The 16,797-nt window shown below is 29.1% G+C and overlaps 1 protein-coding gene across 6 annotated transcripts; it reads left to right on the forward strand.

The window, feature by feature from the left end:
• The first annotated feature begins 2,102 nt into the window (after nucleotides 1-2,102).
• Nucleotides 2,103-10,525, forward strand: RAD4 (DNA repair protein Rad4 family). 6 transcript variants are annotated; one of them, XM_020384049.3, is made up of 15 exons: nucleotides 2,103-2,284; nucleotides 2,380-2,403; nucleotides 2,782-2,847; nucleotides 2,941-3,026; nucleotides 3,215-3,481; nucleotides 3,567-3,659; nucleotides 4,093-4,185; nucleotides 4,306-4,407; nucleotides 5,025-5,074; nucleotides 6,121-6,849; nucleotides 7,871-8,114; nucleotides 8,193-8,387; nucleotides 8,495-8,647; nucleotides 9,289-9,498; nucleotides 9,900-10,525. In XM_020384049.3, the coding sequence occupies exons 1-15, from the start codon at nucleotides 2,215-2,217 to the stop codon at nucleotides 10,299-10,301; spliced, it is 2,784 nt and encodes a 927-aa protein (XP_020239638.1). In that variant the 5' UTR covers nucleotides 2,103-2,214; the 3' UTR covers nucleotides 10,302-10,525. The 6 variants fall into 6 exon arrangements, with proteins under 6 accessions (XP_020239638.1, XP_020239637.1, XP_020239640.1 ...); XM_020384048.3 differs by having other exon boundaries at nucleotides 2,104-2,284; nucleotides 3,194-3,481; XM_020384051.3 differs by having other exon boundaries at nucleotides 2,104-2,284; nucleotides 2,782-2,814; nucleotides 3,194-3,481.
• The last annotated feature ends 6,272 nt before the right edge of the window (nucleotides 10,526-16,797 follow it).

Here is a 16,797-nt window from a genome sequence, read left to right on the forward strand (position 1 = left end):
CTAATTTTCCAAACATGAAAAAAATTTTTAGGTTAGAAATTGTATTATTTTTTTTTGTCACTTGTAATAGTCTTTCACCGTTACAATTGACAAATAGGATCCAATTAAAACTAAAAAAAATGGTAAAAAGGAGTAAATAAAATAAATAAAAAGTTACAGATCAAATCAAAGCAAAAGAAATAAAGTTAAAGGATTAAAATTTAAAAATAGTAGTATTATCAAAGTTGCACAAACAATAATAATTAAAAATTATAATATTTTTAATACAAATTAAATTTATAATATATGTTAATAGTTATTTAAGAACAATTAAGCATAACATTAAGAGATAAATTACTATATTTATTGAAAATTTATATTCATTATAGTAACATGCATTTAAATTTATTACTTTAAAATAAATTTCTATAAATTAAATTAATTTTAAATTATTATTTAAACAATAAAATTTTTTATTATATATTTTACTATATATTTTTAGTATCAAATTGTGTAAAAATAAAAATAGATTTATAACTATTTTTTTAAGAAATTATATTAATATGAAAAATCATGCTATTAATATATATATATATATATATATATATATATATATATATATATATTATTCATATAAACGTAAAACGTATATATATATTTTAAAATTTGGTTTGGATCGGCCGTTGGACCGGTTGAATTAAAACCAGAAATTCAGTTGATCTGAGTCTCTTATTCGATTGAACATGTCTTCAATATATCATTGATTTTCCAGTTGAGCCACTATTTTGACAAGTTAAAGGTTAAACCGACCTTCTCAAAAGAACTTTAAAATTTCGTAGCTCTATTTCTATCATACCCTTCTTCTTGTGTGGTGTTTCCAATGTTCCTACTTGCACCAGCCTTACAAGATGTGGTTCCACCTACCAATGTTTGTGGAATTGATTTATTTGTGTCTTACCAATTCAAAATAACTTTAGGATTAATTTTACCATGTTGAACTCAACTTATCAAGACTTAATAATGATGGAAAAATGACTAGGTGAAATTATTACCACAATATATTAATTTTAACATTACATGTACTTAAACCGTGAAATTAAAACATAATATCAATATTGATATAATATTATGTTAGCTAAAATATGATTTATTAATCTAATAAACTATATTATTAATACATATAATTATTTAAAAATTATTAAATATATAATGTTTGATCAAATTGGAATGATTTATAACCACTAGGGTTAGTCTAGTGGTTAGGTGAGAAGGGGTTGGGATAGTTAGAAACATGAGAACCTAGGTGCAATCTTCATTGCGACCATCTTTGTAATCTTTCTTATCTTTATCAAATTTTTTATAGAATGATTTAAAAGATAACCTAAATCCATTTCTAAAATATATTGAGTTCAATTCGTTAAATTAAATCCGCGAAATTTTTTTTGAGTTGGACAATATTAAAGTATTATGTGAGATATTTAAGACCTACATTACTATTAAACTAATGTTATGAATTGTTAATCATATGAGATAAATAATTATTATAAATTTTTATTTAAAATTAAATATTTAAAGTTTAATCAGTTATCTATTAATTCGTTCTATATAGCATGAGGCTGTTGTTCTTGTTAAGTAATAATTAACAAAATAAATTATTAGTAATATTCTACCGATATATTGTTCTTATTTAAAAATACTGGTTTTATGTTATGACAATATATCATATATTAACCCTATGTTGCTATGTAATTTGGTTGCTCTTAAATCTGAATATAACAAATAATAATATGAGTTTATGGAATTACATTAAATTGTTATGCATTTTTTAAAAGTATAATATTAATTTTATTAAAATTTATAAGTATGAAATGTATATAAAATAAATAATTTTTAAAATTTAATAATAATCAAATCACAGGATCTAATTAATAATTTACTGATTTGATCTCTAACCTGCTAATTTAGTGTCTTAACCAATTTGGAGATATTATTTTCCCATAACCGGTCTAAAGGATAGAAGTTATGGATACCTTTAGATACTACTTGGGCTAAAGGCCCAAATTAGAGTGGTAAAAAAAAAAAAAAACTTATTTTAGTGCTTTCCGCTTCAGGGTCGCGTGCATGGGATAGTTGTGGTGCAGAGGCACGCAGCGTAACAAAATCGCGGTTCCCTATAGAGGCAACAGTTTTGGGCGCGACGCGATACGTTTACCTTCTCTCCCTCTCCGTCGAAGAATGCCGCGCAGAGGAGGCGGTTCCCAGCGGAAGAAGCAACCCTCAGCTTCAAACTCAACCTCAACCTCAGGTACTTACCGTTGCTATTCAACACTCTTCTTTTCTTTTCCCTTTCTTACAATAGTTTCGCTTGCGTCTTCTCCTTCCATTGGAACTCGTAATCAGCGTCTCAAACGGGGAAGGTTTCAGGTTTGCTCGCTTTATTAATTTGTCTCGGTTTTCCCCTGAGTGAAACTTGCGTGCACCAGAAGCCGCAGCTAACAAGTCTCGAGAGGAACCACAATGTCCTGGACCGAGGGAGTTAGTTTGAGTTTCTATTACTAGGATTTAAAGACTAGAATCACTTTGCTAGGTTTTAATTTGCACTCGAGTCATGACTCGGGACTCATTTTCTTAGTGGAATTCAAATTTGAAACCAACAATTAACTTGAGAGGCATCATTTCCCCCTAACCGAGTAAATTAGTGCTCTATACTCTTGATATGGTCAAATTTTAGTTTCGCACTAGTTGATGGTGACAGCCTGATAGGATATGTTTGTTTTTGAGTATTTCCTGTCAAATTTGCAGAAAATCAAACCGGAGCACAGCAAAACTCAGAAGGTCGAAACAAATTTCAATCAGCTAGCGACAATGGTTTGATTTTTATAAAATCATGTGTCCGACAACAATTACTGAGCAAAATCGTTTTACTCATCAATAGTTACCGATGTTTATGCTGGATTTCAGGAACGCTGACCGAAATATCTCGGGAGGCTGTCGGAAAGCTTTTATGCCGTGCTAATAAAGTTGGCACCTCCAAGGAAAAGAAGAAGGTTGGTCCATCTAACTTGTTATTACTTATTCATAATTTGTGTGCAGTGCAATTCTTTTGGTGACTCAGTTACATGTTTCGATTTTATTCTTTGCATTTTAAGTTGAAATCAAATAATGACTGTCTAAATTCCTATAGTAGCATGATGTTCTTCTGATATTCTTATAGCCTGAGTTTGAGCCAGAACAGAAAGGAATGCGAGTCTTGGATCCAGTTCTCCAACAGAAGACTTCAGAAATTGGACATTGTAGTAGAAATTCCATGGAAAATGCTTTTGCAGAGGAGAAATGTGGTAATTCAGGCCAGGACAACTTGGATAACAAAGAAGAACTGGATGACTCAGATTGGGAAGATGGTACAGTTGCCAGGGATGATCGTCATGTCACAATTGAATTGAATATGACCCCTCATTCAACTGTGCAGAAACAAATTCGTCGAGCTTCTGCTGAAGATAAGGTTAATTGCTAAAGTACTGAAGTTGGCTTTAATTTGAAAATAACTTGTAGCCACTTGCTGAAAGTAATTTTGTATAATTATTCAGGACTTGGCTGAACTTGTACACAAAGTTCACTTGCTTTGTTTACTAGCTCGAGGAAGATTAATAGACAATGCTTGTGATGATCCCCTTATTCAGGTTAACTCTTGTTAATTTTTATTATTTTTAAAGGATAAAATTTTATATTAGCATTTCTATTATATGCTACAACTGTGTTATCAAGCTTTTGCCTGCTTAACATATCTCTTTTGTGGTAATCAATTCTTTTCTATTGTTATATATTTTTTTAAAACAGTTGTTAATTTTGGGATTTTCTTTTAACATGTTTGTATTTGTGTATACTTTAGCTGTGTTATCTATGCTGCATATTCCTGATTCTATTTTCTTGGCCTAATGTTTGCTAGCAATTTATTTCGGAGAAATTTTTTTAAGCTCTCTTTGGAAGTTGCAAAAATAATATATGAAGAAGCTTGTTTTGCCCCAATATAATCTAGTCTAACCATGCAAAAAATTAAAGTTTTTTTTCACTCTAAAATTATTTGTCAAGTCATGCATTTCTTGATAATGGCAGGCTTCTTTGCTTTCACTTGTTCCAGCACACTTGCTCCAGCTATCAAATGTTACAAAACTCACTTCAAAAGCTCTTTATCCTTTAATATCATGGGTATGGTTTGATTTAATCAGCACACATACTATTTTGTTGCATTTAATGTGCAGCTTTATATAAGATCATGCTTTATCTTTTGTTATATCTTGTTTGATTCCTTTTGTGTAACACTTGCAGTTCCACAATAATTTCCATGTTAAAAACTGTACGAATAGAGAAATTTCACCATGCTTTGGTTTGGCATCAGCTTTAGAATCACATGAGGGCAGTTCTGAAGAGGTAGATCTATTTTTAATATGACCTTTGTTAAGATGTCTCACATTGGGTAGGAATATGGCTAGAATACTGCTTGTAAGACTTGAGCAATTTTCCTCACTTGAATTAGCTTTTGGGAGTGAGTTAGGCTCAATCCTTTTCTTATTTGGTATCAAAGTCTATTCAATCTGAATGTTGGGCTAAACATCGATGTTCAATTCCACAATTCTCATTCTCTAGATGTCTAATCTTGAGTGTGAGGGTTGTGTGTTAAGATACCCATATTGATCAGAGATATGGTCAAAATACTCTTTATAAGGCTAGGAATTCCTCTTTCCTTGAGCTAGCTTTTGGATGTGAGTTAGGTTCAATCCATTTTTAATAGCCTTTTTGTTTATACACTTAAATAGATTTTAAGTTTCTATTTTAATTAGGTTTCCACTCACTGCAGTATGATTACCTGCACATATGACATATATGCTACTTCTATGGTCAGAACATGAAAGTGCAGTATCTGTTATTAATTCTTTCTTGACTTAAAATAAAGTATTTGATGGTTTTTTAATGAATTTTCTTTTCAATAATTGCTTAGTGCTTGACAGAAAATTTACAAGGGCAATTGTTTTTTTTTTCAATTGCAGATTGCAGCATTATCAGTGGCTCTATTAAGAGCTTTAAATCTTACTACCAGGTATTGCATTCAATTATGGAACAAAATATCTTTTTATCATTCCTCAATTACTTTTATTATACTGTTAGTTTCCAACTGCTGAAGCATTCCCCGATTCAGCAATTTAAATGAATCATTCACTCCAAAATCCTTTCATATCTTTAACCAAATGTAGGATCTCTCTTGTTATTGTTGGTATGGGAATATACAAACAGTAATGTTGCATGCAAAGTTGTCAAACTCGAGAGTCTATGTAAAATCTTGGAGCTTTTGTAGACCCGACACACAGGCTTGACTTGTTAGCTCATAAGAGTTTACTTAGTATAAAAATAACATTAGAAAAACCTATTAATGTCATGTATGTGTAACATAATACACTTAGTACAACAATAGTTCAACATTTCAACCCTATAAAAAGACAAAGTACTAAACTACAATAATAAAGTGTTATAGTACATTAGTACTAAATAGGATTAAGCTTCAAAAATGATCAAATCATATATAATTTCATAAAAACATAGTTCCTAAGGTGAAAATATTTAAAAAAGGAGTTGATTTCTTCAAATCATTTGTCATAGTGAAACACTAACATCATGGAGTTAATCGTGGCAAAAATTACATTTAATTTCAAACTCACTAACTCACTATTGACTTGAGAGTTTATAAGAGTTTATTTGGAAAAGAGTTTATAGAGTTAACTTGTTTTCTCTACTTAGGATTGTAAACTTACAAGTTTACTAGTTAACTCGAGAGTTTGACAACCTTGGTTGCATTTAATGAAATGAGTCTAGAAAAGAAACAATAATGAAGAAATTAATCTTTTTTTAACCGTCATTGGTGAAAAATTGGTAGAAGAATGATGTTCTGATTCCGGGTATATTGGCGAGTCAGGAGTTTAAATAAGAAATAGAATGAAATATATAAAACAAATAAGATATAAGTCCATCAATACTGTTGCCATGAACTACTGGTGGAGTGGGGGTATGAAAATTTGTTCTATATTTTATCATGGACTTCTGTAGAAGTGAATATGTGCTGTTAAATGGCTTATGAAAGGCATATTTCAGGTTTGTGTCCATTTTGGATGTTGCCCCTCTGAAACCAATTCAAGTTGCAAGTGGATCTCGCAATGGGGTATTTAAGACTTCTACACTGATGATATCTAAGCGCAAATTGGACTTTAAGCCACCTCAAGAATCATTATCTTTTAGTGAGAGACAAAGTGTCTGTGAAAGTTCTCTTGTCCATTCACAGAAAAGTAAGAAATGTCGTGTGACAAATCACATGGATCAGTGTAGTGATCCTTCTGTTGTTGATAGTGTTGCAATCTCAAAAGATTCTGAGACACAAGACGGTAATCTGGAATCATGTATCACTGACAAATCTCATAAATCAAAGAGGAAAGGGGATCTTGAATTTGAGATGCAGTTGGAAATGGCTCTCTCTGCTACAGCAGTTGGATGTCAGGAGAGTAAAAACGAGTTAGGTGCAAATCCTGATTCATCGAGTTTTTCTTGTCCATCAAAAAGAATGAAAAGGGTTATTGGCGAAGAATCTTTGACTTCCCCACAAGTGATTTCTACAGCAATTGGGTCAATGAAAGTAGGATCACCTCTGTATTGGGCAGAAGTATATTGCAGTGAAGAAAATTTGACAGGAAAGTGGGTGCATGTTGATGCTGTGAATTTGATTATTGATGGAGAAGACAAGGTTGAAGCCATGGTAGCTGCATGCAAAACATCTTTGAGATATGTTGTCGCATTTGCTGGGCAAGGGGCCAAAGATGTGACCCGCAGGTTTGATATTTTCTCTATATATGTTCAGTATGAACAGTGATGGTTTTGCAACTTTTATAGTACTAATCAAATTCTAATAGTTCTGCATAAACCGGATGCTTTTTAATTGCTTAACTTGCTTCTATTTTATTTGTTTTTGGAAATTTCAAATATTCATAGAAAGTTGGAATAAATTATTTGTTTCTTGGAGAACATAAACTCATTGAATACTTCTTGGCCACTAACAGAAAGGCAATGCATGGCAAATTTTGAAGTGAACGAGCAGTGTGTGATCAGTTATAGTAATTGATATTATAATATTTCTATCAATTCTCACCTTCAACTGAGAGGAACAGATGGGGAAATCCTGTTCCAACAAAACTTTGATGTTCATTGGGTCACACACCCAACGATATGAAAAAACCAAAAGTCTCCCTTATGCTGATTAAATTGTCGTTAGATTTTAATCAAATTCTAATAGTTCTGCATAAACCGTAAGCTTTTTAATTGCTTAACTTGCTTCTATTTTATTTGTTTTTAGAAATTTCAAATATTCATAGAAAGTTGGAATAAATTATTTGTTTGTTGGAGAACATAAACTCATTGAATACTTCTTGGCCACTAACAGAAAGGCAATGCATGACAAATTTTGAAGTGAACGAGCAGTATGTGATCAGTTACAGTAATTGATATTATAATATTTCTATCAATTCTCACCTTCAAGTGAGAGGAGCAGATGGGGAAATCCTGTTCCAACAAAACTTTGATGTTTCATTGGGTCACGCACACCCAACCATATGAAAAAACCAAGTCTCCCTTATGCTGATTAAATTGTCATTAGATTTTATATTCCCCCCCCCCCCCCCCCCGCCCACACATACACACCAAGCGGATAATAGTACATTATTATTTTCCCTCTCTTCCACCCCTTCCTTTGAGCCAGTGCATGAGTGCCAATTAGTTGCTTTAGTAAGGCTTGTGCCATCTCTACATAGAGTTACCTCTCATGACCTGAAAATGCTAGTACATATTGACATGTTAGGTACTGTATGAAGTGGTACAAGATAGCATCACATCGGGTTAATTCATCATGGTGGGATTCAGTGCTGGCACCATTGAGAGACTTAGAGTCTGGGGCAACTGGAGGTGTGTCTCATTTAAGAACAAACCAAAGAATTTCTTCAGAATCCAACATGAGTGATTCTTTTGTCCCTACAAGGAGCTCCGTTGAGGATATTGAGTTGGAAACCAGGGCATTAACTGAACCTCTTCCAACCAATCAGCAGGTAGTTTCAAAAGAATAGAAAACTTGATGCTTAATGTTGTAGATGGTGATATTTATCTTGACTTTTTTATGCTTGCAGGCCTACAAAAGTCATCCACTTTATGCCATAGAAAAATGGCTTACAAAGTATCAAGTACTTCATCCACAGGGTCCAATTCTGGGCTTTTGTTCAGGTCACCCAGTGTACCCTAGAACTTGTGTGCAAACAGTTAAGACAAAAGAGAGATGGCTGCGGGAAGGTCTGCAAGTTAAACTGAATGAACATCCTGTGAAGGTATTGACCGGCTGACAATGTTAGTGTTGTTTTCCTGATTACATTGTATTATTTCCATTTAATATACTCATGTAATTTATTCTTTACCCAAAAAATAATCCATTCAGGAGCTTCAACGTTCCATAAAGCCTCAAAAAATACAAGATTCGGAACCTGATGACTATGGCTGCACTGATTCTATGGGGAAAATTAAATTTTATGGGAAGTGGCAACTGGAACCATTAAATCTGCCTCATCCCGTGAATGGAATAGTTCCCAAGGTATTGGATATGTAACATAATGCGTGTATGAAAATTTCTTTGCAAAGGATTCAAACTATTTACCACGTGATTTGCACACCGAATCAAGATAAAATAATTGTTGGTTTGACATTTTAAGATTTGAATCTCGACAAGTGGATTTTGTCTCCGAACTATACATTCCTACTGTTCTAGTGTATATGACGGTTCTGATGAATACTTTTTGTTCGTGATTACCATATTCTGTATACAACGAGGTAGCAATGGAAAACACCACAATCATTTGTCAACCGAGGCAATAGTTTGAAAAATTAGATTCCTCGAGCTGAACATTCCCCCGCCTGTTTGACTTATCCATTTAGTAAAACATCTTTCATATTCCCATATGATGTGTGGCAGGGTGGAGAGCTTCAAGTAGTTTATTTATTTATTTAAATTTAAATTTAAATGAATAGAAGCAGTAGAGAAAAAGACCTCTTAGGTTTAAGGGAATGAAGTTGATAGAACTTAAACACAAATTGCGTGTTAGTTGCTGCTCTGTGTTAATAGACATGCATATGAATTATCTAGAAAACACACGTGTATGTTTGCTTCTTTATTGAAATTATAGAAATTTTCATATTTCATATTAATGACAGCTATATTTCATATTTTTCATCTAGAATGAACGAGGTCAGGTAGACGTTTGGTCTGAGAAATGTCTTCCGCCAGGGACTGTACACTTAAGGTTTCCAAAGGCATTTTCTGTTGCGAAGAGGCTTGAAATTGATTATGCGCCTGCTATGGTTGGTTTTGAATTTAAAAATGGCCGTTCATATCCTGTCTTTGATGGTATAGTGGTGTGTACTGAGTTCAAGGATGTACTGCTCGAGGTATATTTCTTTTTCTTGCTGAATAAATAAATACTGTTGCAAATAAACTAAAATTTGACTTGTGAAGTTAGTATATCATCTACTTTATTGCTCTCAAAATATCTGTTGTATTTGATTTGATAAGCATTGCTACATTGTGGCGTATGATAGCTTTGGTAGTTGGGTTAGTTTACTGGGGCTAGCAGTTTATTAATAAATAAGGACATTCTTGATTCTGGAAATTGTTTAGCTTCTCTTTCTTTAGATTATTTCTAAGGACTAAACATGCTTCTTCCTCATCAAAAGTTTGGTGATTCTTCCCCTTGACTCGATGCATGTTGCATGTTGGTGCTACGTCCCGTTTTCTTAGCCTTTATAACATTTATGATTTGTGCTATTACTTTTTGTACTCCTTTCCCTAGGCACATGCAGAAGAAGATGAAAGGCGACAGGCTGAAGAAAAGAAAAGGGATGAAACACAGGCTCTTAGTCGGTGGTACCAGCTTCTTTCTTCTATTGTAACTCGTCAAAGGTTAAATAATCGTTATATCAATAACGGTTTGTCTTCAGAGATACCAACTGTTGTTTCATGCATGAATAAGGATGAGTCCAGTGCCACAGTTTGTGATAGTAATGACAAGAATCAGAACCAAAGACACCGACAGGTGGACAAATGTGATGCTAATCTTGATCCTTCATTAAGGACGCCGGTAAAAGATCATGAACATGTGTTTTTGAAAGAGTTAGAGAGCTTTGATGAGGCAACATCTCTGTTGACGAAGCGATGTCAATGTGGATTTTCAGTCCAAGTAGAAGTATTATAATATTCAACTATTCATTAGAAAAAACTTTCCCCCTTAGATGCCTAACTGTCCATGATGCTTCGATGTTGGATCAATGCATGACATTGTGTTTTCCCAGTTTTGTAATTCCTGGGGTTCATGTCATTGCTTTTAGTGAATTGGCTTATTGTATAGTCGACTTGACATCTTCGCTATATGATATATGCTTGACTAATTTGTTAATGAAAAACTTTTTTTTTTCTGTTTTTTTTTTTTAAATTTAATCTGCCATTTTTAATTTTTTTCTTAAATAAATTTCTCCAAAATTTTAATATAGTATATATTTAAACATAATATTTATTTGTATATATAATTTATTATAAATTTTAGTTACATATATTAAATATTTAATCTACATTGTATATGTTAAAATACTAGTGTAACAAAAGTTGAAAGAATGTGACATAATAGGAGATAAAGTGAGAAATAAAAATATGATATATGAAGTTTAAATATATCACATTTTTTTTCAACAATTAAAACATGACTCTACCATGTATTATATATATATATATATATATATATTTATATATTTATATATATGCATTAAATTAGTAAAATGTGAAATATTTGGATTTAACTAGCAAAATCAATTTATTATTTATAAAGCAGAAGGATTTGCTTACACAAAATAAATATTGAAATATCAATTAATATATAATTATCAACTAATTTGTTTTTATAAATATTAATTTTTAAATTGAATAAAAACAATATTATTTTTAAATTTTCATAGCTTTTGATTAAAGAAATTAAAAAATGTACTTAATATACATGATAAATAGACACTAATAATATCTGTTAACATAATTCCTTCATAATCAAATGCGAAACATGTCCGAATAGAAAGTATTACATCTTGAACAAATAATATAATTAGTGAAAATTACAAAAGAAATAAAATTAAGGGGGGTGTATTGGTTTAGGATTTCGTAGGATTTTAAAAGACTTTTTTTGAGTAAAAAAGTCCATTGGTATTCAATCAAGATTTTATGTCACTTAAAAACAATCCAGTGGTATTCAATCTGGATTTTCAAGATTTTTTAAAGAGTCCATTAAAATCCACTGGTATTCATTTGAGATTTTTTACAACTTAAAAACAATCCATTGGTATTCAAAAATATAAGGATTTTAAAGGATTCTTGTGTGAGAGGGATTTTGAAGGACTTTTTAGTGTTATCTATAAATACCAGATTCATAAAACAATCCCATCCAAACCCAACGGATTTTGAAGGATTGTTTGAAGTGATTTTTCAAGTGTTTCAATAATTTTCAAGTGAGTTTTTCATTTTTTTTTTCTATGCTCCTGTCTTCTCCATTTTTTCTCTACTAATAATACTACACTATTGTTCATTGCTCATATATAATATTATAGTACTGTTCTCATCTCATTCTCCTATTTTGTGAAACTCTGATATGTAAATGATAGTGTCATTGACTTGCTCTATTTTTCTGTTCGTTCTCTTTAATTGAGTTGTTTTATTTTATTCTATGTAGTTGAATTTGTTCCTTTATATAACAAAAAAATGCTTGAAATTTCAACTTTTAAGTGGTAATTTTTTTATAACACACGTCAAGAAAAGAAAAAGGTGAAAGATGAAATTGATATCATAATCTCTAAATATATATATATATATATATATATATATATATAAGATGAATTTGTTAGGGTTTCTGTGAGTAGAATGAGATAAAAATGGATCTTAGTTGGGGGAAGAACCCTCTCAGCATAAAAACTGCGAACTCTCTCATTCCCTTGAATTTGTTACTCTTATCCCTCCTTTTATGACTCAACAATTATTTTATTTTTTTTTACTATGAATTTTTATTTTTATTTTTATATTGTGAAATTAAGATTTTTTTTATATTTTTTTAAAAAAGAAAATTAACATAAGGCATTGCAGTATCTAATTTTTTAGGGTTTAGGATTTATGCCTTCATTAGCTTATTTTTAAAAAATGAAATATTGTTAAAATATTTGTTAGAATAATTTACATTTATAAATATCGTTAAAAATTATCATATAATATATAACTAAAATAATATATATATATATATATATATATATTTTTTTTTTTCTTTTCTATATCTAAATACTTCCGTTTATATAAAAAGATTATATATCTAAATATTTTCTCAGTATTGAATATACTGATTTTTTTTATATAAAAAATTATCTTTTGTTTCTATATTTTCGTTTTTACATTTTTTTTATAATGATTGAGATAGTTGATCCATTTGGATAGCCAAGATATATTCGATCTTGTATAATTGGTGTGCTTCTAAAAATAATAATATAATTTTATTGATTTTGTCTCTTATCCATAATTATTTATATAACTAGTTTTCAACATATATTATTTTAGTAATTCAAATGGGAGATTCACATGGAAATAATAAAGAAAAAGGAAAAGAGAAAGAAAACTATGAAGCTTGAACCAAGGAGGATTCCGATGAATTGTTACAATTGATAGTGGATGCTATAAAAAGATGATAGAATATTATGGAGAATTATTATTATTATTTATCTAGACATTATTGTTTTTTTTATTATTTTTATCTTTGACTCTTTTTAAATTTGAATGCATGAATTTTTTTTTAAATCTTATCAAATTTTAAAACTTCACAAAATCCCACAGAATCCATTAAAATCCTGATTTAAAAGTCTTGTAGAATCCATTAAAATCCTGATTTTAAATCTTGTAGAATCCTGCAAAATCTTAAAAGTCATGAAAATCCTGCAAAGTCTTTTAAAATCCGCAGGATTTTTTTTCACTAAAAAAGTCCTTTAAAATCCTAATCCAATACACCCTCCTAAGGTTTTCAAAATAATTTAACAGAAACAATATCCTAATCTACTTCTATCTATGCCTTAATGTCACATATCCTATTAGAGCAAGTTAGGGATGACAACAGGGCGGGTCGGGTACAGGTTTCATGATATCATTATCATCCTCGCAATTCAAACCCATCCCCATACCCGTATCTGTCGAATATATTATTTTTGTCCCCATCCTTGTCCTCGTCGAGTATTGAGTATACCTTACCCATATCCGTCAATCTTTTTTGCAAAAAAAAAATATACAATATTTTTAAATTATTTTTCTATTATATTACAATTATAATTAGGTTGCTTTTCTATCTCATATTTTAATCAAAGAGACTTAATAATTGAACAACTATAAATGTTTCATATTATAACAAATAATCACACATAATAAAATATTAAAATTCTTTATTACAATTAAATCGGGGGTGAGTATAAAATCGGGGATGGGGATGACGATGAGTATGGGGAGAGTAAGTATATACCTGTACCTAGTTTAATATATTCGTACCCATACCCGGTCAAATCGGGTATTCCCCGTCAAAATCAGGACGAGTTTAGATATTACCTACAGGTACGAGTTTATTTGTCATCCCTAGAGCAAACCCAACACCGGAGTCTAAGCTTTTTCACCAACATCTTCAGCCTCTTGTTGATAATCACTTGCATGATAACCAAGGGAAAACAACACAAAGAAAGGGAGTGAGAAATATCTCACTCTGGATCACGATGTAGCAATGAGCATATAACAAAGGATAAACGATTAACTCTGGGTAGTTTCCTCCTCCTTTTGATTCTTTGAGCTTTGAAGCGTAGATGGATTTGTGAAAAAAAATGTAAAACTTAAACTTGATTAGCTCTCTTTCTTTCTCTCTCTCTTAAACTTAACGTTCCTTTAACCTTTAGTAAAAAAATGTGAACTATGGTTATCAAAAATAAGTTTCCTTACCTTATTATAAACAATTAAATAATATAACCTTTAATTATAAACCTCACAATATATATTCATATAAATTAATTACTAAATTCAAAATATGTAATTATCACAAATATAATAAATAATAATAAAATAAATATTAACCAGCTCTTATTAATAAAAATAAAATATAAAAATTATTAATAAAATATCTATATTATGTTTTATAAAAACAAGGTGTTACATATCTGATCGGTCAATTCGAGTTTGAGTTTTAAAATTATGTATTTGGCTTTTAAACTTTTTGACAAGAAAAAAAAATGTCCAACTTTATTTATATATTCTAAATAATGATAGTAAAAATATTTATTTTTGAACTTTATGCAAAGTGGGAGTGAATAAAGAATTAAGGGCCACATATTCCCCGGGTCCTCCAAATTGGAGAGAAATCCAGCTTCCCCTCTATGCAATATCAAAACATTCAGGTACATCAGTGGATGTTTGTATCTCATATGTGTGTGGTCCATGATCTTTTCTTGATGCTTTCTTAATCGAGACATACCTAAAATAATATGTATAACTAAAGTTATCATCGGGAAAATGACCAGAATCTATTGAAGGACTGTGCGTATTTGGGGAACTTTTGTTTCCCCACCCCACCTCACTTGATCAGCTGAGGGCATGTTTGAGAACAATTCTGCTAAAAAATATCCAATATTTTTGTTTTCCATGTATAACCACCAGTTTTTGGTGGCTTTATCCTGAAAAAGGTATATAAATTTATGTGAATAATATAAAACATTACATATAAATACAATATTACAAAATCTTATCACTATATTTACATAATGTATGATTAAAAAAATAAAATAAGGAAAATATTAATATTCTATGAGTTGTATTTAATTATATCATTTTATAGTAAAACTTTTACGGCATGAACATGACTTGATATTTAGAAATTAAAAAAAACAAGTAATGCATATTTATATATAATAAGTATATATACACCCATATGCATGTTTTCAATAATTTTGAAGTTAATTATGTTATATTAAAGTTATAAAAATACATATTATATATATATATATATATATATATATATATATATATATATATATATATATATATATATATATATATAAGGTTCCTGTACTCCAAGTATTTTCGGTATGATTCTTTCATATAGTGGCTTGGAGCTATATTCAAAATATTTATATTTTTATATATTTATGAAGTTTTAGTATTTGTTATTTCACTTATCTTTATCTTTATGTAATCAATTAATAAGTTATTTTAATGTTGTGTTTTACATGGTTTTTTATGGGTTGTTACTTGTTACTTTCAATGTATACCAACAAAGCATATGATGTAGTTGTTTTAAGATTTATAATTATAATTTTTGTTTTACATTCTTTTAGCATGTTTTAATTAATGAAATATTTAAAGTTTGTTATCTATAATGTATCTTATAAAAAAAATATGTTTATTGAAATACTAAAACAATATTAGTTTGCCACTGAAAAAATGTTGTGTTGGTTTGTGGAGTTAAATGTTGATCTTAAAAATAGACAAACATATTAGAAAGGGCTACCTATCAAGGATTTTGACCAACGTGAATTGTGTGAAGTGTTATGGATCGAAGTCGTTGAGATATCAAATATGAAGGATCTTATATTTACAAAATCGATAAGTGATTACAAATTTTTGTATTACTTTATTTTACTTTTTATAATTGATTATGGATTTTTGGATAAATTGATTAAAAATCAAAATTAAGTATTAAAACTATATTTTTTGTTTTAATTATTAAGATATTAAAAATATATAGGTATTAATAATTTAATACCTTTTCATTATCTGTACTAAATATTTTTTTATTTTCATAAAATATGTAACTTTAATCCATAATTGATTATGAATTCTTGTACTGCTTTATTTTACTTTTATAATATATTATGGATTTTTGGATAAATTGATTAAAAATTAAAATTAAAATTAAATATTAAAAATATATTTATTTGTTTTAATTATTAAAATATTAAAAATAGATAGATATTAACAATTTAATACCTTTTCATTATCTGAACTAAATAGTTTTTCTTTCATAAAACACGTAACTTTGAATTTTGAATTTGTTATTTGAATTTTCATCATTTTATATATATATATATATATATATATATATATATATATATTTGTTTGCTTTAATTGTTAACAACAAATAGTTATAAATTATTAGCAATAATATTTATTTATAATTATTAGTGATATTATGATTTTGATATAAAAAATCTTATAGATTTTTTCCTAAGTTTTATAGATTATAGATTATAACAATAAATTTAATTTTAATTTTAATTATATATAATATATTGACTATTTTGGTGGAAGAGTTTAGGAGAAACAAATATAGAAAAAGATTTTTGCTTTATGTATATGAAAATATTTATATTTTTTTAACGTGAATTTTGAAGAAAATATGTTTTAAATTAATATTTTGTATTTTTTGAAAAAATTTTAAATCAGTTTTTTTAAAAGTATTATTTTTAATTATTAATATAAAATATTTTAAATGAATTTTTTAAAAATATACTTTAGGGGAATAATTTGATTATATATTTTAATAAATTAATTTGATTAATGTTATGAATTTTGATTATTTTAATTTAGTTGTTTTGTGAAATTTAAAAAAAAATAATTCTTTTATTTATTTGTAATACTATATGTAGTAA

The sequence above is a fragment of the Cajanus cajan genome, chromosome 9, assembly GCF_000230855.2.
Source record: "Cajanus cajan strain Asha chromosome 9, NIPB_CcT2T_4, whole genome shotgun sequence".
Lineage (NCBI taxonomy): Eukaryota > Viridiplantae > Streptophyta > Magnoliopsida > Fabales > Fabaceae > Cajanus > Cajanus cajan.

Excerpts from the sequence above, each read along its gene's own strand:
- RAD4 (XM_020384048.3), top strand. The coding sequence starts at position 2,215 with ATGCCGCGCAGAGGAGGCGGTTCCCAGCGGAAGAAGCAACCCTCAGCT. Across the intron at positions 2,285-2,379 it reads AAACTCAACCTCAACCTCAG|CGTCTCAAACGGGGAAGGTT; the intron begins GTACTTACCGTT and ends ACTCGTAATCAG. Across the intron at positions 9,499-9,899 it reads TCAAGGATGTACTGCTCGAG|GCACATGCAGAAGAAGATGA; the intron begins GTATATTTCTTT and ends TCCTTTCCCTAG.